At 48.6% G+C, this 24,540-nt stretch overlaps 1 protein-coding gene across 3 annotated transcripts in view; it reads left to right on the top strand.

The window, feature by feature from the left end:
* VGLL4 (vestigial like family member 4) overlaps positions 1–24,540 on the top strand; it is a 171,507-nt gene that overhangs the window by 89,263 nt on the left and 57,704 nt on the right. Inside the window, exon 1 of one of the 3 annotated variants that reach the window (XM_062200458.1) lies at positions 2,766–3,294. The exons of the other annotated variants lie outside the window; for them this stretch is intronic. Within the exon in view, the coding sequence (XP_062056442.1) occupies positions 3,213–3,294 (82 nt within the window). The 5' untranslated portion in view covers positions 2,766–3,212. Of the gene's footprint in view, positions 1–2,765; positions 3,295–24,540 lie in introns of those variants that run through there. 3 annotated transcript variants of the gene reach the window in all.

Here is a 24,540-nt window from a genome sequence, read left to right as displayed (position 1 = left end):
TCCTACTCTGGTGGCAGGGGCCCATGTACTTGGGCCAACTTCTGCCCTTCCAGGTGCATTAGCAGGAAGCTGGGTTGGAGGTGGAGCAGCCAAGAGTCAAAGCGGTGCTTTCATATGGGATGCCGGCACCGCAGGCTGTGGCTTGACCTGCTGCACCACAAGGGGGGTTCCTACCATTAGGTGTTTTAATTACTATTGTTGGTATATCCACATATCTTTCAGTGCAGCTTCTTCAGATCTACCATATGCAATGTGGCATCAGTGAATATCCTTTTAAAGGGAAGCTTTTGAAATATTTGTTCTTCTGTTGCTTACTTGGGCTGCTGTAACCCAATTACTACTGCAGTAGTGACGACAGCAATATTTGGGTGTCATGGGAATTTGCAAGTAATGTTTGGTTAGAACAACTTGTCCCAAATGTGCCTGTTATCCCAAATGCAACTCTTGTTGTATTTTCTTTTTTTAAGGTTTTATTTTATTTGAAAGGCAGAGTGATAGGGTGAGGAGACAGAGATATTCTATCAACTGCTTAACTTCTCATATGGGGGCCAGCGCTGTGGCACAGTGGGTAAAGCCTCTGCCTGCAGTGCCAGCATCCCATATGGGTGCCAGTTCGAGTCCCGGCTGCTCCACTTCTGATCCTGCTCTCTGTTATGGCCTGGGAAAGCAGTAGAAGATGACCCAAGTCCTTGGGCCTCTGCACCCGCGTGGGTAAGACCCAAAGGAAGCTCCTGGCTTCAGATCAGTGCAGCTCCAGCCATTGCAGCTAACGGGGAGTGAGCCAGTGGATGGAAGCCCTCTCTTTCTCTCTGCCCCTCCTTCTCTCTGTGTAACTCTTTCAAATAAATAAATACATCTTTAAAAAAATTCTCAAATGGCCACAACAGCCGGAGCTGGGCCACATGGAAGCCAGGAGCCAGGAAGTCCATCCTGGTTTCCTGGCAGGGACCAAGCACTTGAGCCATCCTCTGCTGTCTCCCAGGCACATTAGGGGGAAGTGGATGCACAGTGGAGCGGTTGTGACCCTGGACACTTGAACCAGCACTCACATGTGGCATGCAGGCACCACAAGCCCTGGCTTTAACCACTGCGCCACGAAGCCGGCCCCTCTTGCTAGATTTTTAGCACACAAGCAACCCTGTGAGGTTATCCATTTAAATACGGCATACTCCTCCATGCTTGAAGAATCCTGAAAAGAAGCCCTAGGCTACCCCCACCCCCTTTTTTAAAAGATTGATTTGTCTGAAACAGGGAGAGACAAGGCTTCACCCGCTGCCTCACTTTGAATAGCCCCAACGGCCAGAGCTGGGCCAGGCAGACCTAGCAGCAGGCGCTTCTTCAGGTCTCCGAAAGCACTGGCACCTTCTGACGCCTCTCCAGGTGGCGTTAGCAGGGAGCTGGACGGGAAGTGGAGCACCCGGGACTGGACCGGGAGTTCTAAGGGATGCCAGCTCTGCAGGCTGCGGCCTAACCCCGCACGCAGTGCCAGTTCCAGGCTGCTGGTGGTGCCGCGGCTGGAACCATGTGCGCAGATAAAACCTTGTCCCTCAAGGTTCCCACGTGCTGAAAAGCCAAGGGCTGCTGTGCCTCAGAGCTCCCTGGTTCTAACTGGGAGAGGGCGCCAGCCGCCCACCCGCTGGGGGATGGCGGGTTCTAACTGGGAGAGGGCCCAGTTGCCCACCTGCTGGGGGATGGCGGGTTCTAACTGGGAGTGGGCCCCAGCCGCCCACCCGCTGGGGGATGGCGGGTTATAACGGGGAGACGGTGCCAGCCGCCCACCCGCTGGAGAATGGCGGGTTACAACAGGGAGACGGTGCCAGCCGGCCACCCACTGGGGGATGGCAGGCAGGTTCTAAGTGGGAGAGGGCCCAGCTGCCCACCCGCTGGGGGATGGTGGGTTCTAATGGGGAGAGGCCCCAGCTGCCCACCCGCTGGGGGATGGCGGGTTCTAATGGGGAGAGGCCCCAGCTGCACACCCGCTGGGGGATGGCGGGTTCTCACGGGGAGTGGGCCCCAGCTGCCCACCCACTTTGAGATGGCGGGTTCTAATGGGGAGAGGGCCCAGCTGCCCACCCGCTGGGGGATGGCGGGTTCTAATGGGGAGAGGCCCCAGCTGCACACCCGCTGGGAGAAGGTTCCAGAAGCTGTGAGTCCGCCAGTTTGGGGGCGGTGGGCGCGGGGCGGTGGGCGCTGGGCGGTGACGGGGAGTGGGCTCCTGGAAGCCCTGCCGCCCGCCCGCCAGTCTGGGGACAGTGGGCTCGCCCGTGAGCCCCCGCCGCACTGCCCCGTCGGCCGGATTCCAGACTGGCGTCCACGCCGCGGACAGTCGCAGTGCACGCAGGCCGCAGGAGACGTTCTTAAAAAAGAAACAAAGACGCCTTGTGTAGCTCTACACCAAAGCCAAGCCCTTTGGGTTTGCAAACCCCTCAGTGAAGTTGGCCGAAAGTTCCAGTGCGCTTCCATGATGGATGTCTCTTTCCTTTCTTGCCTCTTTCCTTTTTTTTTTTTTTTTTTTAACTTTGCACTCGGCTCCTGGAAAAAAAGAAAGAAACTTCCGGGGCTTACTTTCTCCTCCCACGGTCCTGCAGGGGCCTGGCCGCTTCCTGTCAGCCGCTCTGCCCGGGCCCCCCTCGCGGGCCCCGCGCTCGGCCCCGCGCTCGGCCCCGCGCCGGGCCTGACGCCGTGCGCTCGCGCTCGCGGCCCGCCGGGCGCCAGTGCGCAGGCGCGCGCCGGCGGGAGGAAGCCGGCGCGCGGCCGCGTCCCCGCGAGCGTGGCCAGGATGTCCGCGCAGTCGGCTCGCAGCGGGCTGTGAGCGAGGGCCGCGGGGCTTTGTCCTGGGAGATGCGCTGCGTGGCCGCCGTTTTCAGCCCTCTGCCCCCGCCTCAGCGCGCCGGGACAGACCCGTAGAGGTTCCGAGGCGCTCTCCTCATGCCCGATTGAGGGGCCGGGGCCCTGCGCCGTCAGCCGCCAACGCTGCGAGGGTGCTGTGTGAGGGCGGGGGTTTTCGGGCGCGTTTCCCCCTCTCGTTTTTGGTTTTCGGTTTTTTTTTGTTTTGTTTTGTTTTCTTGTGCGCTTCCGAGGCCGGGCCTCCGTCCTCGTGCGGTTTAAGCAGAAGAGCCAGGAGCTCCTCAGTCAGCAACAAGTGATTGTTTGGAAACTTTTTCCTGTCGGGGGCGAGCGCGGAGAGCTGGTTTTCTTTGCGAGCCCGATAAATGCTATTGATGAAGATGGACCTGTTGAACTACCAGTACCTGGACAAGATGAACAACAGCATCGGCATTCTGTGCTACGAAGGTGGGTGTCCGCGGCCGGCGGCCGGGGAGTGACCGCAGAGGCGGCGGCGTGCGGGTCGCGTGCGTGCCGGGTCGGTCTGGGTCCCGGCGGCCCGGGAGACGCGGACGCGGTGTTTTATTTTTCTTCACTTTGCTTTCTCTCGGCTTGCGGCGTTCTAAAATGTTTAACTCTCGAGGCCTCCCTCTCTGTTTTTGTTTTTGTTTTTGTTTTTTAGCTTGCTTGGCATTTTCTTGGTGGGGCGCGAGGAAAAGTTGGAACAGGGTTTCGGGGAGGGGGAGGAGGGCCGCGCGCCGGCCCCGCAGCGCCCCGCACGACGCGGGCGCCCGCGAGGGCACAGGCCGGCTCTTTGTCTGGCCTCCCGCTTCCTGTGCAGCCCCGGGAGGCGGCGGCGGGGCGGCTCCCCCGGCCTGCTCGGAGGCCCCGGAGCTGACGTGCGCCGGGGAGAAGGGGCCATGGCCCGCGGTGCCGCGGCGGGGCTGGGCCGGCGGGCCCGGGCCGAGCTCTCGCCCCTGTGAACTTCTGCTGGAGGAAGAAAACACTGACCCTTGCTGGGGGGAGGGGTGTCGGGTTCGCCTGTGTTTTTCTTGTGAAAATGTCAGGCCTGTTTCCTATGGGTTGAAAACTTAGCCTTTCCTCTTCAGAGGGAAGATCTCACTGAAGTTGCTTTTTCATCTAAATCTGTGGGTAGGGGTCTCACATCTAAAGTTTTATGTATTTATTTATTTTTAAGGACCTCTCTTCCACTCCGCCTCGTTCCAGTTCGGAGAACTTTGGCGAATTGCTTTCTTTGAATCTGCTGGGCCCAGGGTCATCTTGCTTCTGAACTCGCTCATTAAAAGTCCGATTTTTCTCCACGGCTGGGCTGCTTTCCTGTGCAGTTAACATGCTGCCGTTAGTTTTTAAAGATCATGTACCCACTGAACAAGAAACTAAGACTTTTAAGGTGGTTTCTGTTGCATTGTCTTTGTTAACACGTAATACGATATTTTAAAAACAAAGCCTAATGATGAGCCCAAGAGAGGACTGGAAGAAGGGTGGTTAGGAAATCGATACCAGATTAATTTTTTATGTCTGCAGTTGGTGGAGGCAAGCCTGCCGTCGAAGGTTTATCGCAGTGTGGTCAGTGACGTTCAACGGGACGTTCGTGGGAGTAGTCCCATCTCCTTTCCCTCATGACTCGGAAGGAACAGACTCTGATTTTTGAAAGTTGAGCCGATTTGGGGGATAATAGCCTATAGTCTGTTTGGCTTAAACATCTGCTTCTATTTTCCTTATTAAGAAAGTTAACATTATTTTAACACCAAAATAAGTACACAGGAAATGAAGAAAAGCGCAGCAGAATTCTGAGTGTGTTTATAGTGAGTTGTTTATGTCCTGGTGGTTTCCTCAGTGTAAACATTGCACACATCTGGTCTGAACTCCGAAGGGGGTGTTGAGGATGGGCATAAATAATACATAGGATTTGAGGGTAGGAGAGGTGGGAACAGTTGTTCTTCTAAAAGATCTATTACTTCAGCGGATGCATTTTCAATAGTTCAGCTCCCTAGCATCCCATGCAAGTGACTTGGGAAGTGGAAGCTACAGTTGGTGAGCGACATTTGATGTCTATTAGGGCCCAGGTTCCAGCGTTGTAAGGACACATAGGGGGCATATGCACTTCTGAAAGTTAAGTGGAGGGTTGCCTTTTCTTACTGTGTCGGCTGGTTAGTCGCACCTGACACAGGTTGGTCCTGCAGTATAAGCCCCTCATCTGCGCCATCTTTCTTGACTCCCCTGCAGCTTGAGAACCCTGAGTGGATGGTAGAGCTGTGGACCACCTGCTTGGTGTCTGCTCCCTGCAAGCTGAACTGAAAAGACTGTCAAGGGCACAGTGTACCATAAAGGAGTACGTTTGGGCTGGGGCTTGATGGGTGTAGGCGGGGAAAGTAGGTGAAGGGTAGGAAGAATCACCGTGTTGCCAACTTCTGGAAACTAACTACCTTTGCTGAGGACCAGCCATGGGCTTAACGGAGCTTGCTGATACGGCTGTTCCCGAGGCTCCAGTGTAACCACTCATCCTCGCCTCTTGCCACCGTCATCACCACTGTGCTCCAGGGTAACCACTCGTCCTCGCTTCTTGCCCCCGTGGACAGTTGTGCTCGTGTGCTCTGATGGCTCAGAAAGAAAGTCTCCACAAGAAAGTCACAGGCCTACTCTCAGCCCTTATTGTCCCCTCTGAACTCCTCCGAGCCCCACTGGATAGGTGGAAGCCTCCTGCAGGCAGGATTCTTAGTGACCGCTGCCTCGGCTGGTTGCAGTGCAGTGTCTGATGGGCTCTAAGGAAGTGGCTTAAAATGAAGGCTGACTCACACACACACACTCACACACACACAAAAGCGCAGTTTCTCCAGTGGTGGTTGCAGTCACTACTGTATAATTTAGCATTTAATGACATGATGTCTTGTATTCTGTAATTATCAGCCTGCTGCAGAGCTATCCAGGGCCTCCAACGTCATCTCATACCTTTGCCTTGTTTTCGCCAAGGTGACTGAGGGCTGGAGAAGTGTATTCAGAAAGTCTGTTGAAGAGCTAAGCTGCACTTGGGGCCGAGTGGTTCTGAGTGTGCTGGTTCTCTTGTATAAATTAGCACGTGTCTTGTCTCCTTCATTAATTATTCACCTCTTAATGTTAGGGACGTGGTCTGCTCTGTGTGCCTGCACAGCCCCCGCATGGGATTATGTACTGGGTTACAGCACAAGTTGAATCTTAGCTTGGTTCCTCATTGCCTGGAAACCACCTGCTGGTCCAAGTGGAGGCAGTGGTGCTGTCCAGGAAGGAGTAAGTAATGGTGCCTCCAGGTGAGCAGCCTCGTTGGAGTTTGCCTCTCTTTCTGCCTTGACACTTGGGTTTGGTTTCCTATTTTCTGACTGTGCAGGTAAGGAGCTGGTGGCCCTGTGGGGATGCCAGAGCCCAGAGTAAGCCCCTGGGAGCAGGGCTGGCCATTAGCTTTTCTCAAGATGGCTGACAGCTACACTCTGGTTCACCCAATTCGTTAGTGCTTAAAACTTAGGGTCTAATAAATGTGCACTTGGTTGTGGCTCACGCTGCTGCTAGTGATTCTTTAATTACAGGTTAAGGGCCATTAGTATGTAATTTGGTAGAATTCTCTCCTTTTAATTTAAAAGCACAGTTTATATTAGAAGAAAGTAAGAATAAATTGTATATTGTGATTGGTCTTAAAGATTAAGAGTATTCTGAGTTCCGCACGTTATAGAACCCGTTCACTGTTTTTGAGCATAATTAGCACTTGTTTGCTCACAGGCTGCACTTAAGTGAGCTTGTGGAGTCGACAGGAACGTGCACACACACGACTCGCGGCGTGGGGACTGAGGCCTCACAGGGGCTGGCGTTTGTTTCTGTGGAGCCCTGGTTTCAATTGTTTTTTTGTCTGATGAACTCAGAGGGCAAAGTCCTGCAGAGGTGAAAAGGCCAAAGAGGAGAGTCATGTGTCCCCAGCTAGTCCCCAGCCCTGCAGACCACTTGGGATCCAGGAGGGCCTCCTTGGGAACAGCTGTGATTTGTTTGATGTGAATTGTCTACTGGCAGGGGAGGTGCGGGCAGTGGGAAGAGCCTTGATGGCATGGTCCAGGTGAGCGCCAGAGCACTGCTTTCTGGGAGACCCAGTTGCGTTGTTTCCTCTGACAGCCTTGTGCTGTGAAGGTGCTGTGCCACTCTCCTTCCTGCCAGAGCCCCTCCCTTGTTTCTCAACCCCCTTCTTGAAGGATTATTTTCTTTAGCTGCTTATCTTTTGGAGCCTGTGCTTGGCTCGGGTGGGAAGGCAGGTTTCTTTTCCTTCCTTCTTCTCCCCTCCCTAATGGTCCTGTGTTCCCAGGGTGCTTGGATTGTGGTTGTGTGGCGACTTTTGAAAATGTGCTGTACAGATGTACTGCAGTTTTTGCTGGCCACCCACCAGAAGGACCCGGGCCTTTGAGGGTGTTGCAGAAAAGTAGGTTTTGTTGTAAAGAAATTGGTTGTATGCAGATGTAGGGAGTGTTTCTGACTGTTTCATCTCTCTCTGTCTGACATTTATTCGGTGGTGAATTGTATTTAATGGTATCTGCATTGTATATTTTAGTTCATGGTAACTTTTAAAAAAAGTTTATTTATTTGAAAGGCAGAGTTAGAAGAGGGGAGAGAGAGAGAGATCGATCTGTCCACCTTCCATCTGCTGGCTCATTCCCCAAATGGCTGCAACTGTCAGGGTTGGACCAGGCCAAAGCCAGGAGCTTTATCCCGGGTTCGCACATAGGTGACAGGGATCTAACCACTTGGGCCATCTGCTACTTTCCCAGGCACATTGCAGGGAGCTAGATCAGAAGTGGAGCAGCTGGACCTCGAACAGGTGCCCAATTAGGACACTGGTATCAGGCAGTGATTTAACCCACTGTGACACACCAGCAGCCTTCGATACTGGTTTGGTTTTTTTTGTTTTTGTTTTTGAGAGAGAGAGAGAAAGGTCTTCCTTTGCCGTTGGTTCACCCTCCAATGGCCTCCGCGGCTGGCGCGCTGCGGCCGGCGCACCGCGCTGATCAGATGGCAGGAGCCAGGTGCTTCTCCTGGTCTCCCATGGGGTGCAGGGCCCAAGTACTTGGGCCATCCTCCTCTGCACTCCCTGGCCACAGCAGAGAGCTGGCCTGGAAGAGGGGCAACCGGGACAGAATCCGGAGCCCTGACCGGGACTAGAACCTGGTGTGCCGGCGCCGCAAGGCGGAGGATTAGCCTGTTGAGCCACGGCGCCGGCCTGATACTGTTTTTTTAGCTTTGCTTAGCAAATTAAATTTGTAGTACTAAGTAACCCATTCACCCCCAATTCCGCTTTTATTTTTCAAAGAACTCACGTTAGGGTACTATCCCTCCCCCTAAAACACAACACACACACACACACACACGTACAACACACACACGTACCATGGTACACGGTGCTTATTTTGAAAGCAGGACCTGAAAATGATTTTACTTTATCCATTTGCATGGGCTTCTTCTTTCCTGAATGTTTGGTATGTATTTTGCTAAATTCTAAAGAGTTATTTCTGTAAGTTTGCTTTGCTGTCTTGCCTTTTCTAAATTTTTAAAGGAATTCTATATTATTTTACCCTGAGATTGCTTTATTTATTTGAAAGGCAAAAGGAGAGACAGGCAGACAGATCTTCCATCTGCTGGTTCACTTCCCAGATGGTTGCAACACCTGGTGCTTGGCCAGACCAAAGCCAGGAGGTAGGAACTCCATCTGGGTCTCCCTGTTGGGTGGCAGGGACCCAAACACTTGGGTCATTTTCCATTGCTTTCCCAGGCATACTAGCAGGGAGCTGAATCAGAAGTGGATACCGGAACTGGTGCTCTGATATAACCCTGGTATCAAAAATGGCCTCTTAATCCGCTGCCACTATGTCAGCCCTCAGTTCTACAAATTGTTTTCAGTTCAGGACACTGTAGATAGAATATTTTAATCCTAATCATTTGAATCAGTCTTAGTTGAAAAAATGTTTATTTACCAGTGATAAACTGTTTTCAGTTTGTTGCTATTTATGTGTATAATCTTTCCAGACTCTTAACACTTCACCCTTGTGTTTTCAAGGGAGTCTGTGAGCCTAACAGACTGAAATTGGTGAGGACTTCCCACTTGTCAGCTAGAGTCCATTCTGTTAAACGTGCGATGCCTGCAATCTGCCGAGCAGTGTGTCAGGGTGCTCTACCTTGTGGCGTGTTGTGTTAGGAAGTATACCGTACGTACTGGAAAGTAGACACAACTATGTGTAGTTTATAGGTAAACAAAGTACCTCAATTTTATTTTTTTTTTATTTTTATATATTTTTTTATTTTTATTTTTTTTGACAGGCAGAGTGGATAGTGAGAGAGAGAGACAGAGAGAAAGGTCTTCCTTTTGCCGTTGGTTCACCCTCCAATGGCCGCCGCGGTAGCGCGCTGCGGCCGGCGCACCGCGCTGTTCCGATGGCAGGAGCCAGGTGCTTCTCCTCGTCTCCCATGGGGTGCAGGGCCCAAGGACTTGGGCCATCCTCCACTGCACTCCCTAGCCACAGCAGAGAGCTGGCCTGGAAGAGGGGCAACCGGGACAGGATCGGTGCCCCGACCGGGACTAGAACCCGGTGTGCCGTCGCCGCAAGGCGGAGGATTAGCCTAGTGAGCCGCGGCGCCGGCCAGTACCTCAATTTTATTTGTTTGAGTCCTGTGCAGCTGGAAGTTGCCTTGTATGCCATCTTTTGTGTCTTTTTCACATAATGTGTTCTAAACTGATGGAAATGTCCCAAGAGGTTTGCTTTCCCACATGAAGTCAGCTTATCTGAGAGTGTGTGTGTAAGTGTATGGATGTGGGTGGGTTTGGGGGTGTGTGTGTGGGTGGGTGTATGTGTGGTTGGGTGTGTGTGTGGGGTGGGTGGGTAGATGTGTGAGTATGGGGTTGTGTGTGGGGTTATGTGTGTGTGGGAGGGTGGGCACGTGTGTGGAGTGTGTGTGGGGGGGTGTGGGTGGAGAATTGAGGCAGATGCCCCAGCCTTCCTTCTTAGTCACTACTGCTCCACTTCTCATTAAACTGAGCTGAGGATTCTTCAGCCTGAGTTGCCCCCGCTCCCCCTCTTCCTATTTTGTTTACCTTCTTCCCCATCTGTGAAAGATCTCCATCACCTGTGTTGTCATGGAAAATTGTGTGTAAGAAACTGCTGCTTTTGGGAGAGTGCAGAGTGAGCATGGGTGGGGAGATAACTGGCTTGAATTGGTCTGAACAGCAGCTTTGGTTCTGCATCAATAAGTGATTTGCTTAAAAGCTGAGACTTGGTCCAAGTCAACTTTGTTGCACTGCCAGGTTTCTTTGGATGTTAAAGCAGGGACTTTTTATTTTATTTATTTTTTGGACAGGCAGAGTTAGCCAGTGAGAGAGAGAGAGAAAGGTCTTCCTTCCATTGGTTCACCCCCCAAATGGCCGCTACAGCCGGCGCGCTGCACCGATCTGAAGCCAGGAGCCAGGCGCTTCTCCTGGTCTCCCATGTGGGTGCAGGGCCCAAGCACTTGGGCCATCCTCCACTGCTTTCCTGGGCCACAGCAGAGAGCTGACCTGGAAGAGGAGCAACCGGGACAGAATCCAGCGCCCCAACCGGGACTGGAATCCAGTGTGCCGGTGCCGCAGGCAGAGGATTAGCCAAGTGAGCCGTGGCACCGGCCCTAGCAGGGACTTTTGAATACACGGAGCAAGCTTTAGTTGCTTCAGTATTCAGACAGTGCTCTACATTGTATACAGAGACAGCAGCAGGGATCTGCAACAGTACTGTCTCCTACACAGTCTAAAATCATGAATGAAAAGGAATTAGCCACATGGATTGCCCTTGATTTTTATTTTATGTCTGCTTTGCATGAAAATAGTTTCCTGTTAATTCTTCTTGGCTGGTGACTTGATTTTCATGGAGTAGATTCCAGAATGCAGTGGTCCCATGCAGATGTGCTCTGCCAGGCAGTTTAGCAAAGCTGTTTACACTACCCATAATCCAGCTGGACTGAGTCTGTCCTCCTTCCCTGGTAATAGTTAAGGGAGTGATGAGTGCAGATTTCTGGACATTTCCCCGTTTTTGAAAATAAACACATCTTCTGTTATGTGGCAGTGCCATTAAAGTGACAAGGGCTGAATGTAAAGTTTTATTTTAATGTCAGCAGCTTTTCCTTTACCCATTTTCTTTTGTTCTTCTTATTGTTTTTCTCATGCCTAACTGATAAACTACTGGCTGACCCCACAAAGAACCTTTGTTTTACTTTCCTGCCGAGAAACTGAGTCTTCCTTGCTGATGCTTAGAACCACTGCTGAATGCGATCTGGTGCTGTTGCCCAGAAGCATACAGGATAGCAGCTGCCCCAGGCCCTCCTGAATGGAGGTTAGAAAGGGTGGAGGACACTAGGTGTCCTCAGCATACAACCGGTGTCAGCTTTTCCTGCACTGACCTGCTACATTCAAAATCAAGAGCAATTCCCACCAGTGTCTGGAGACCAGAGCAGGAGCTGTTTTTCTACCGGAGGCTTCATCCCAATAAAAAGTGGTTTATAAGGGTAGGAGAAGAGATGGAGTGAAGGAAAGTACTAGAGTAACAGTGGGCATCAAGCATTGCCATATCATTTGTCTCTGATATGTTTATACATATTTGTATGTATGGTGTGTGCATGCATATATGTATGTATAATGTGCATGCATCTGTGTCTTGTCCAGTAGAGTGCTAGCCTTCTTGTCCAGCTGGAAGAACCCTTATACATCCTCTGAGGAAAAAAATTGAGGACGTACCACGCCTTTGTTGGCTTTTCCTATCTGCGTGCTCTGCTTAGTCCAGCTCCATCCTTGTTTTCTTTCCCCAGGCTCTGTGCAAGGTGCAATCTTCATGGCTGCTCACAAGTCCCAGCCTTCTGGCCTTCACAACTTAGGCATGATCTGTTCTTTTTCTTTAAAAAGATTTTTATTTATTTCTTTATTTGAGACATAGAGTTATAGATAGAGAGGTCTTCCATCAACTGGCTCATTCACTAGATGACTGCAACTGCTGGAGCTGGGGTGATCCCAAGCCAGGAGCCAGGAATTTCATCTGGGACTCCCATCTGGTGCAGGAGCCCAAGCACTTGGACCATCTTCCACTGCTTTCCCAGGTGGATTATTAGCAGGGAGCTGGATTGGAAGTAGAGCAGCTGGGGCTGGAACCAGTGCCCACATGGGATGCCGACGCAGCAAGCAAAGGCTTAACTTACTATGCCACAGCACCTGCCCCAATCTGTGTCCCCCCCCCCCCCCCCAGTGTCCCTTCTTCATTCCCTGATGTTTTCTCTTCCTCATGGGCTCATACCCCTATCTCCTAAGTTTAAAACCAAATCATGGCTTTTCTTAAATCTTGTGTCCCTTTTGGCTGTTAGTTTTTCCTTGCTACTTGAGTTATTGGAAGAAAGTGGTCAACGTTTCCATGCTTATTTCCTCGTTTGGTTCCCCTCAGTCTGCTGTCATCTGATTTCTGTTCCCGCATCTCCATTCAGTGTTCAGGGCATGGTTACTGACATCCTAGTGGTGAGTTCAGTGGGCGTGTTTAGTTCTTACTTAATGTCTTTGTGTTATTGGGTGATCTTCACCAATTCTTGGAATTCTTAATTGCTTTGGCACCTGTTCTACCTGGCAGTGCCCGGTGCTGGTGAGCAGCATCAGTCAGTAGGGCTTTAGTGGAGCTTCTAGGGGGTGGCTAACAGGATGTGAATGGGTGAGACAAGCTGATAAACACTAGCAACAGACTATTGCTGTCTTTGGGAATAGATTGGAAGATAATAAGAATGATACAGAAACAAGAGGATGTGAACCTGTGCCGCTGGATTCGGCAAGAGATGGGAGTGACTCAGATTATGGTGTGATCATGGAGAAGAGAAGTGGGTATAGACAGGATTGAGAGAGGCCTGATAGGGCTTAGTGATGGATTGAAGTGGGTTGAGGGAGGAGATGGAGAAGATGTTCAAGGTGCCTTCCAGACTCCCAGCTTCTACACGTGGGCAGATGAGGCTGCTGTTTGCAGATAGGAAGTGCAGCTAGAGGACTGGGTTCCGGAGTGAGATGGTAGGAGTCATTTTGGATGTGCTGAGTTAAAAGGGTCTTTGAGATGTCAGAGTAATTGGGTCTGTGGTTCTAGAGCTCAGAGGGGAAGCTGCTGCTGGAAGTGCTAATTGGGAGTAGAGAATAAAGGAAGCTTTGGCCAAGAAAGCCAGCAAGAATCGAGTAATAGAGGAAGTTGAAGAGGTCTCAGGAGCTCTTCTCTTAATTAGGTCTCCATACTTTTCTTCCTTATTGCTGTAAAAATCCCACAGATACCCCCACCTCTAGGCTCATCCCTTTCTGCCCCAGCTCTGTCCATGTCACTCAAAGATCATTCCCATTTACCTTCTTTCTCCCACCCTGTCAGTGAGCAGACTGCTTCCCATGAGTGAGCCATTGTGTCTCTCTGAAATCCCTCTGCCCCTTTCTCTTGGCTTCTGTTACAAGTTGAAATCCGGATTTTGGGTTCTTGGATTAGGAATGCTCAACTGGCAAAGTCTGTGAAAATGCTCTGAAATCTGAAGCATTTTGGAGGAGGGCTGCTCCCCTCCTGTGGTTCTCAGGTGCAGGGCTTCTTGCAGAACATGTCCCTCCTCACCCCTGCCTTCTCAGTGTGGTGAGGTGCTCACCTTATCCTGGCGCCACGTGCACTGCAGTGCTGGCCTTTGCCCTGCTGTGTTTCATTCTCGGCTGTCCGCCTTACTGTGGCTTCTGGAGTGCTGGGGTCTTGTCGTCTTGCATCTCCTTACTTGCAGCAAGCAAGTGGTATCTGCTTATGAATGTATTTACTCTAGTGTTGTCATTAAAGATGAAGATTGAACTTGTGTGATTATCCCTAGGATACTCGGTTAGTTAACTTTCTTAATTCTTAGGATGTTGCTCTCAGGGGAAGGAAAGGTAGCTGGGAGAATGTGGGATATGAATGTTGAAGAAGAAGGAAAAGCTCTTTAAGGTTCAGTTTCTGTGGAAAAATACTGAAAGTGGGCTGGGAAGAACTGCTCTGCTTGTCCGCCTGGTTTTGGACGCAGTGTCTGTGGGAAAAAACTTGATGTGTGTGCCAGGCACTGTTCTCTGTGCTGGGGATAGAGCTATCAGCAAAACAGACTTCAGGATGATTCCATTCTAGCAGAGGAGACAGTTGATAAATGGCTAAATAAAGAAGATAATTACAGATAACGAAAGTGTTCGTATTAGGGGTTGATGTCTGTTAGCTGATTGTGTACATACATTCAGACTTGAAAATTCAATGCTTTATTTTCTAACTACAGAATAGATTTTTAAAAAATTATATTTATTTATTTGAGAGAGAGAGGGAGAACAGAGAGAAAGGTTTTCCAACTTGCTGGTTCACCCCCCAAATGGCTGCAGTGGCTGGAGCTGTGCTGATCCGAAGCCCGGAGTTTATTCTGGGTCTCCCATGCAGGTACAGGGGCCCAAGCACTTCAGCCATCTTCTGTTGCTTTCCTAGGGCAACCCAGAGAGCTGGATTGGAAGAGGAGCAGCCGGACTCGCACCAGCGCCCCTAAGGGATGTTGGTGCTGTGGGTGGAGACTTTGCCCACACCACAGTGCCAACTCCCAGAATAGTCTCTTTCCCCCTCTCCCAAAACCTTTTATTTAAGGTATACAAACATGATGCGTTTCATAAATATAACTTTAGGAACCTAGTGATTCTTCCTGCACCATACCTGCCCTCCCACCCTACTTAATCCTCCCTCTCCTGTTCCCATTCTTATTTTTTACTAAGATCTATTTTTAATTAATTTTATACACTTAAGATTGTACTAAATAAAAAGTTCAAAAACGTTCGTTACTCAACAGTTGAGACAAGGGCTGTTCAAGGTCATCACATTTCAGAGTGTCAATTTCACTTCTATAGATAACCTTTTAGGTGCTCTGTTAGTTGTCCTTTGGAGACTGGCTTATTTCACCAAGTATGATGTGGCCCAGTTTCATCCATTTTGTTGCAAACGACAATGGATGCTTTATTTCTCCAATGGTCATGAGAACGCTTTAATAGTATGTTAAGAAAACTTTCAGCTGGTGCTGCGGCTCGATAGGCTAATCCTCTGCCTGCGGCGCTGGCACACCGGGTTCTAGTCCCGGTCGGGGAGCCAGATTCGTTCCCGGTTGCTCCTCTTCAAATCTAGCTCTCTGCTGTGGCCAGGGATTGCAGTGGAGGATGGCGCAAGTCCTTGGGCCCTGCACCTGTGTGGGAGACCAGGAGAAGCACCTGGCTCCTGGCTTCGGATCGGTGCAGCGCACCGGCTGTAGCGGCCATTTGTGTGGGGTGAACCAACAGAAAAGGAAGACTTTTCTCTGTCTCTCTCTCACTGTCCACTCTGCCTGACAGAAAAAATAAAAAATAAAAAAAAGAAAACTTTTGGAAAATTTGTTTGGAATCTTAGAAGTGTGGCATGTTTTATCTGGCTCTTTAACTATGGTCAGTGAGCAAGAGTGCCTCACTCCTGTTACATAGGGAACTAGCATTTATTGATGTATTGCCAACTTTTAATGATTTAATATTCTTTTTTTTTTTTTTTTTAAATTTTTGACAGGCAGAGTGGACAGTGAGAGAGAAAGAGACAGAGAGAAAGGTCTTCCTTTTGCCGTTGGTTCACCCTCCAATGGCCGCCGCGGTATCGCGCTGCGGCCGGTGCACCGCACTGATCGATGGCAGGAGCCAGGTGCTTCTCCTGGTCTCCCATGGGGTGCAAGGCCCAAGGACTTGGGCCATCCTCCACTGCAGTTCCTGGCCACAGCAGAGAGCTGACCTGGAAGAGGGGCAACCGGGACAGGATCGGTGCCCTGACCGGGACTAGAACCTGGTGTGCCGGCGCCGCAAGGCGGAAGATTAGCCTAGTGAGCCGCGGTGCCGGCCTATTCTTTTGGAATGTAATAGAAATAAAACAGAAGAAAAAATTTCATGAATTCTAAAAAAAATTAAAGAAGTAGGTAGATGAATTCTATGTTTTTTAACCTACTCTTGCCAGATCTTTGCAGAGCTGAGTAGGACAGAACCTACAGCACCCCCTTGGAGGCTCTTGTGAGCTTTTACCCTGTGATATTGGAGTATTGGGGGGAGGGGGTAGCTGAGATGTTAGCCTTGGAAGACATGGTGGCGCAGTGAGGTCAGTCCCCACTTGGGACATTTGTCTCCCATATAGATTGCCTAGGATCGAGTCCTGCCTCTGCTTCTGATGCAGCTTCCTTCTAAGGTGTGCCCTGAGAAGCATCAGATGATAAATAAGGCACTTGGGTCCATGCCACCCACGTGGGAGACCCAGCTGGAACTCCAAGCTCCAGACTTAACGCAGTGCAGCCCCAGCTGTTGTAGGCATTTGGGGAGTGAAGCAAAGGATAGATCTCTTTCTGCCTTGTGAATAAATAAATAAATAAATAAAAATTAGGCTTTTTAAAGAAAACATGTCAACCTTGGGCTTAATTGGATAACTGACTGGGGTTTTCCACCCATTAAGTTTTCTTTTTTCTTTCTTTTTGTCAAAGCATAATTCACGGTGGTAGTTTTCCAAGTGTGGCTTCATGATTTCTTTCCTGTATTTTGTCAAGGATAAAACTGGTTAGAATTATAAAAGGTTATTTTGGGCATTGTGGTGTAGTGGGTTAAGCTGCTGCCACTTCAGTGGGTCCCAGTTGGAGTCCCAGCTACTCCACTTCTGATTTGGTCCCTCCTATTGTGCCTGCAAAAGCAGCAGAAGATGGCTCAAAATGGCTCAAGTAATTGGGCCCCTGTCAACCACATGAGAGTCATGGATGAAGTTCCTGGCTTAAGCCTGGCTCAGCCTTGGTCGTTGTGGCCATTTGGGGAGTGAACCAGCAGATGGAAGATCTCTCTTTCTCCCTCTGTAAGTGCCTTTCAAATACATTTAAAAAATCATTTTATTCTTAATATTTTTGTCCTTGTAAAAGAGTATTTTGCAGACTGGGAACTCTCCAGCCGCAAAGCGGCACATTCCCAATTTGCAGTGCAGCGGCCCAGTTTATAGAACACAGAAGGGGGACTGTTTCATCCTTTTTCATGATTGTCATGTATTCTTTCTAAAGGCATACAGTGCTGATGAAGGTGATTCGTCTATAGCTGATTGGGTGCTGATAAGGATAAAAACTGATCTTTGTGCATTGTTTTTGTTTAGTTTCCCCATAGGGAGAAATCACGATGACTTCAGATTTGACTTTGGGTGCTTTGCTGTTGGGCATCTAAACTGTTTGATTTATTTACTTTTAACAGTTTGTGTCTTTTCGTGTATATGGCTCCCCTGATAAAGAGAGAATTTCCAGATCCCAGAAAGCTCCCTCATGCTTCCCTGCCAAAAGATAATCACTATTTTGACTTCTGTAGTCATAGATTAGTTTTGCCTGCTCTTGCCCTTTGTATAAATAGAGATATTTGAACCCAACTTCTTGTGTGCAGCGTACTATTTTTGAGGTTAATCCATGTTGCACAGATCAGTATTTTATTCTGTAGTGTAGCGTTAGCGTATGAATAAGTCACAATTTACTAGTCTCTTCTAAAAGTGATGGACATCTGAGCTGTTTCAGATTTGCAGTTATTATGAATAGAGTGTTTCTGTTGTGTTAAAGTATATATAACATAAAATGTATTAATTTAAGTATTTTAGGCTTTTAGTTCAGTGGTATTAAGTTGGTTCAGTTTGTTGTTCAACCCCTGAACATTTGTTTTTTGAAGATTTATTTATTTTATTTGAAAGAGTTACACAGAGAGAGAAGGAAAGGCAAAGAGAGAGAGGTCTTCCATCCATTGGTTCACTACTGAATTGGCTGCAGTGGTTGGAGCTGCGCTGATCTGAAGCCAGGAGTCTGGAGCTTCTTGTGGGTCTCCCATAGAGGTTCAGGGGCCCAAGGACTTGGGCCATCTTCTACTGCTTTCCCAGGCCATAGCAGAGAGTTGGATCGGAAGTAGAGCGGCTGGGTCTCGAACAGGCGCCCCTATGGGATGCCGGCACTGTAGGTGGCGACTTTTTATCATTGGCTTTGTTTAACTTTTTAAGTAGCTTTCCAGCTATTTCCATACCATCTGTCTCCTGCTAGCACTGTGTTGAGTTCCCAGGATTTCTGCATCTTTATATCAGTTCTTGGCAGTGCTAGCCTTTTAATTTTTAGTCTTATTGGAGACATTGTGTTAATATGTTACCTTGTGTTAACTGAGAATTCTTTCCTTATTATTTATAATATCTGTTACCACACTGATGACTGGTAGTGTGTAGATAAACACCTGTTCTCTAAATCTGGTGAAGTTGTGGTCTGAGTTAGAGGCTGGGCTGTGTATATTTCTTGACTACATCGGGGCAGAAGTAGTGATTTTGGTGGTGTTGAAACTGGGATTGTTTTTCCACATGGGTCTGTCCCAACCATGGAAATCAGCAGGCGGCCAGACCAAAGGATGGAAAACACCAGCGTGGCGCAGAGGACTCTGTTTTGAGGACACTTTACCTTAGTGTGGTGCTGTTTGCTTTATTTCTTACTTGGTAGTGATTCATTCAGCCACTGGCCCGTTACAATAAATCCCCAGGATTAGGTGCTCTTAACCCCAATGCAATTTGTCTCTGGGTTGCCAGCCATTGCCTTCTGCCCCTGTCCAGCCCGTGCATTCTGTGTGTCCTCCAGGATGGAGCCCGCTTCCCTTTGTGACGCTGTACCTGTGACATTTATAGGCTATATACTTTAGCCTGCCAAGCAAGGTGCCTGTCCTCTGCTAGCGGGTGGGAGAATTTGTGTTTCCCTCTCTTCAATTTCTGTAGTTTCTGCTCTGTCATATTCACTTGGCAGTCAAGTCACCTTGTAGTTTATTATCTATTGTGTAGGTAATGTGTGACTGATTAAAAGCAACAAATATAACAACCCACACATCTAACTAAGCGAAATGCTTAAGCCCATCTTCAAAATAGTTACCTTGGAAAATTAAACATTTCACCTAACTGTTTGATGACCTCATTCTCAGAACATTGTTGGTTTTTAAAAATGATGGCTGGTAATTAAAACAGAACAAAACACAGGAGTGTAGGTACAGGGCAAACCTGAGGGAGGGAGCGCTCTCTGTTTGCCAGGCACAGCTCTGCCTATTAAAGGGAGAACTCGTTTTCTTCATATCATTCTGCAGCCCATTCCGCAAGTGGAATTTGGAAATAGATTTTCATCAGTGACCGTTTTCTTTGGAATACATAGGTTCAAGTCATTCTGGAGTGACTCCTTGAAAATGACAGCACTTACATGATTACTGAAAAATCTAAAAAGTCCCATTTCACTGCTGTACACACCCCGTCCAAAATGTCAGTTGTCGGGAGTGCAGTGTCTGCAGTGTTTTTGCTGATGGCACCTCCTGTGCACAGGGCAGGTACCAAAGAAACAGATAGGGGGTCTTGCAGCCCTTCTTTTAGAGATGGACAGTTTGGTCCACAACATGTCCAACTGTGTTTTTACTCTTTTCACCTTTGTGCTCTCATTTTTGTGTTGCACGTAACAAGTGGCTGTTTGGGAGATTCCAGCAGCCTGTTCCTCACTTCACCTTATCGGTGTTGTCCCCAGTACTTATGTTTATAAGTGACTTTCTGTAGCACAGATGCCCCATTTTCGATGTTGAGGTAGGGGTGGCCTCAGCTCATGGACCTCCGTGGTGGCTCTGGACACCTTCTGGTTGTAATGCATCCCTCATCTCCTGTGTTCTGGGGAAGGAAGCCAGCACCACTTGCAGTCCATGCCTGTGGCTGGGGTAGAGTTTTTAACAGCTTTGCCGAGAGCTAATTCATACTCTGTGCAGTTCATTAGTTTTGAGTATTCATTTCAAGGGTTTTTAGTACATGTGCAGCATTGGGCTGCCATGTTCACCCTGTAAGGGCAGAGTGTTTACCTTGCACCCAGAAGCTTACAGCCATTAGCGGTAGCTCTCCCTCCCCTCTGCTGCCAGTCTACTTCTGTCTGTAGATGTGCTCACCTTGTTTCTTAGAAATGGAACCCTGAAATACAATGGCTTTTTGACTGATGTGTTTAACTTAGCATCACAGAAATTTCATCTGTGTTGAAGCAAATGCTGTTAAGGCTGCAGAGTAGTTCCTTGTCTGGATGTACCATGCTTTATCAGAACAGTGTTTTCAGGGAGCAGTGCTGGCTTCTCAGTGAACGCCGAATTGCACAGTTACCCAGACCATTTTTTCTTCCCTTCTCTTCCAGCTATGAAAAGACAGAGAAAAGCATGCCATTTAGTTTGTTGATTTGTGCTCAAACTCCCTGCAGAATGTTAGGGTTCCACCCCTGTGGTGTTACAACTGCCCTCAACAGCAGCCTGGTTGACTTTGTGTATGTGAGAGACATTCTGTCCAGAGTCTAAGGCTACCAGATGCTAGCAGCTCTGTCACAGGCCTGCTCTGGCTGCATTGCCTGATGCACCTGGTAGCTGCTGGTGCCGTGAGTGACCCATGCTATCCAGTGGAGCCTTGAAACATGGACTGGGACAAAAGAAAAGGCATCTGGCATGACTGCATTTTTTTGTAAGGAAAAATAACAGTTAGCATCTGATTTTTTTATTTCTGGATGTGTTAATGATTTTGTTTCTTGTTTTGTGAATATTGTGTACATACTGTTTGTCACATTTGTGAGGTGAAATGAGGTGTCTTTGCATTGGATCCCCGCAGGGTGTTCCACCCTTTGCATGCTCTCACTTGAGTCCTGCTGGGCTGTTCTCCCCATGCCCATGGTGTCTTGTCGTAGTGCTCACGTGATGGGCAGGGCCACTCTGTGGTCCATCTTCTCAGGAAGCCCCTGTAGGGGAAAGTGCCCAGGTTCCCCTTCTGAGCCAATGGGGACCTATTTCTGCAGTTAAAGTGTTAAGTTTGTCATTTCCTTCCCTGCCCATCCTTTGTCTAGACTTTGAGAAGTCTGCAAATTAGGCCCATGGCCTCTATCCTGTGAACCTAACTCATAGTTTTAGGAGAAATTATTTTGTTATGCAAAAGACACTTGGGAAATGTATAGCAGTATAGTGTATTTTCCATATAGGGAAAGTGAGGAACCAGCAAGGGGTCACTTAATGAATGTTCTGACCTCTAAGGAGGTAGAGTGTTGTAAAAATTAGCTGGTAGGGGGAGGGCCGGCACCCTGGCCTAGTGGGTAAAGCCATTGCCTGCAGTGCCGACATCCCATATGGGCGCCAGTTTCGGTCCTGACTCCTCCACTTCCAATCCGGCTCTGTGCTGTGGCCTGGGAAAGCAGCAGAAGATGGTCCAAGTCCTTGGGGCGCTGCACCCGTGTAGGCAAGCCAGATGAAGCTCCTGGATCCTGGATCCTGGCTTCTGCCTGGCCCAGCTCTTGATGTTGTGGCCATTTGGAAAGAGAACCAGTGGATGGAAGATCTCTCAGTCATTCTCTCTAACTCTGACTTTCAAGTAAAATGAATAAATCTTGTTGATAAAAAAAAATTTAAAAAAATAAAAATTATTTGGACAAATACACCAGTGTTTGGAAACAGAAGAGCTCTCCTGAAGTGTCTTACATGGTGCTGTTGGCTTTCTGACCCTCAGTTTCCTGGGCACTTGCTGAGTGGACATTTGAACACCGAGGTTCTTACATCATCATCCTGTCCGTTACTGCTGAAGACCTCTTAAAAATTTATTTATTTATTTGAAAGGCAGAAGGGGAGGCAAAGCAACTGAGCAAGCGAGAGGTCTTCCATCCACTGTTTCATTCCCCAAATGACCTCTGTGGCTGGGGTGGGGTAAGCCGTCGGGGTCTCCAATGTGGCTGCAGGGGCCCAAGCACTTGGGCCATCTTCCTCTGCTTTCTCAGGCTATTAGCAGGGAGCTGGATGGGAAGCAGAGCAGCAGGGACTAGAACTGGTGCACACATGGGATGTCAGCATTGCTTAATCCGCCATGCTACAGCGCCAGCTACAAGAATGTAGTTTTTCTTGAGTATGCACTGCCCATTTCTAACTGTGATGCGAATAAGATCCTTGGCTGTTCCTATTCAGTAGCCTTTTATTCTGTCATCAGAAAATTAGCAGTGCTTTGATGTTATCCTGGAGTTGACCTGTTGTCTGCAAGACGGAACTTGATTGTGGGTTACTGTGGGAGCTGCAGTTTGGATATGGAGGGGGTGACATCACTTTCTTCACTATGTTTTCAGTTACCTCTGGGACCATCATAGTCTCAAGGAAGAATTTTCCAGTGATAGTCATCCACCTGTGGCAAGAAAGGTGGGTACATGAGCTCCTTAAGAGAGATGGCTTGCTGAGGAGCAGACATTTGGCCTAGTGATTAAGTCACTGGCCTTCCATGTTGGAGTGTGTGGATTTAGGACCAGTCCCTAGCTCTTGGCTCCTACTCCCTGTGGATGCAGGCCCTGGGAGGCAGCCTTGATGTTTCAGATAATTGGCTTCCTGCCACTTGTGGGAAACCTGGATTGAGTTCCTGGCCCCCAGCTTTAGCCTGTCCCAGTCCAGTCCCAGCTGTTGCAGCAATGTGAGGAATGAGCTGGTGAATGAGGACTCTCTGCATCTCAGATAAATAAATAAATATTGTTTTTAAAAAAAGATTATGTGGGCTGGCGCCGTGGCTCACTCGGCTAATCCTCTGCCTGCGGCTCTGGCACCCCAGGTTCTAGTCCTGGTCGGGGCGCCGGATTCTGTCCTGGTTGCCCCTCTTCCAGTCCAGCTCTCTGCTGTGGCCTGGGAAGGCAGTGGAGGATGGCCCAAGTGCTTGGGCCCTGCACCTGCATGGGAGACCGGGAGGAAGCACGTGGCTCCTGGCTTTGGATCAAAGTGGTGCGCCGGCTGTAGCAGCCATTTAGGGGGTGAACCAACGGAAGGAAGACCTTTTTCTCTGTCGTCTGTCTGTCTCTCTCTCACTCTCACTGTCTAACTCTGCCTGTAAAAAAAAAAAAAAAAAGATTATGTGCTGAGCAAGAACTGTGGCTTAGCAGATAAAGCTGCCACCTGTAGTGCCAGGATCGCATATGGGCTCCAGTTCAAGTTCTGGCTGCTCCAGTTCTGATCTAGCTCCCTGCTAGTGGCTTGGGAAAGCAGCAGAGGATGGCTCAAATGCTTGGGCTCCTGCAGCCACGTGGAAGACCTGGGTGAAGCTTCTGGCTTTGGATCAGCCCAGCTCCTGCCATTGTGGCCATCATTTGGGGAGTGAACCAGCAGTTGGAAGATCTCTCTGTCTCCCTACCTCTCTCTGATTATACCTTTGAAATAAATAAGTCTTAAAAAAAAAAAAAGATACTTGCTGAAATGCCAGGTGTTTAAGTGAATGGTTGGTGCCAAGCTGGACAGCCTGGATGAATGAGACAGTGCCAGTCCTGCTTCAGTTTCCAACCCAGCAGATGGAAACCTCTCAATGATAGGAGCATGCATCTGTCTGGTTGGATGGGGTGTGTGCCTTGCGGGGCTTGCAATCCCTAGAAAGCCTGATTGAAGTGAGATTGACAGAGAGCCAGACCTCAAGGTTAATGGCACAGAGAGAGTGAGGAGTGTGAAGAACTAATAGTGAAATACACATGTCAGTGTCTGCAAACCACTCATCCATTTAATGTGCTGGAAGTTAATAAAGTTCAGTAGGCTCCAAATTAAAGTATTGCCATTTTGCTTTATTTCTTTATTAGTTTTAATTCCCCTTGACCTCATGTCAGGACTGAAACAATTTAGGAGTCTTCTAGTGTGGGAGCAGTTTGGATCATCATTATTAGTATAGCTTCAAAGAAAGTGGATTGACAGAATACATGTAAGTTCCAAAATCTATTAATAGTGTGATACTGTATTTCTTTATCTTGTTAAACAATTAAAATGCAGCTTTAGAAAGATGGGGCTGATTTTCTGAAATGCCAACATGTGCGTTGTGAATGTATGCACCCCAGGGGTGTTTGGTGGGTTTTGGCTGTAGCTGAGGCCTCACCTTCATCAGGCAGCCCTATCGCAAAACAGGTTGGGAAGACAAGATGGTGCTATTCAGCAGGGTGTCACTCATCAGATTCCTACAAGATATGAGGGGGAGCTGAGGTTGTGTGAAGGGTTTTTGTTCCTCAGCCGAAGACAGGCAGTAACTGTAATAACATTCACAGCTCATAGAAGGGGAGGATATTTTTGCAGATTGTGTATCCAGTAAGGGACTTGTATGTAGAATATGTGAAGAACTCTTAACAACTCAACAGTACTAAGGCCAAGAATCCAATTTTAAAAACTGGTTATGGATTTAAATATACTTATCTCCAAAGAAGATGTAAAATGATGAGTGAGTACCAGAGAAAATCATTGTCATTAATGATTAAGAAAACATTAATTAGTAGGAAAATGCAAATCAAAACCACAGAGAGAGCCACTGGCTAAGATCCCTGAAATAGGGAAGAAAGACAATTCCAGGTGTTGGTGAGTATGTGGAGAAACTGGAACCTCCTGTGCTACCTGGGGTAGTGTGAAGTGGAGCAGCTCGTTTGGAAATGGTGTCAGTTCCTCAGAATGTGAAATGTAGAATTAACATTGGAACCAGAAATTCCTATCTTAGGCCATACCCAAGAGAATTGAAAGTAAGTACATCTTTGTGCAGCTTTGTCCATGAGCGTCTAAGGCAGCATTCAGTGTCCATTCCAAATGTCCAAGAGCTGATGATTTGAAACATGAAGTGTGTCATATCT

This window comes from Lepus europaeus, chromosome 9 (assembly GCF_033115175.1).
Source record: "Lepus europaeus isolate LE1 chromosome 9, mLepTim1.pri, whole genome shotgun sequence".
NCBI classification, from domain to species: domain Eukaryota; kingdom Metazoa; phylum Chordata; class Mammalia; order Lagomorpha; family Leporidae; genus Lepus; species Lepus europaeus.
This window is presented reverse-complemented; position numbering and strand designations above follow the sequence as displayed.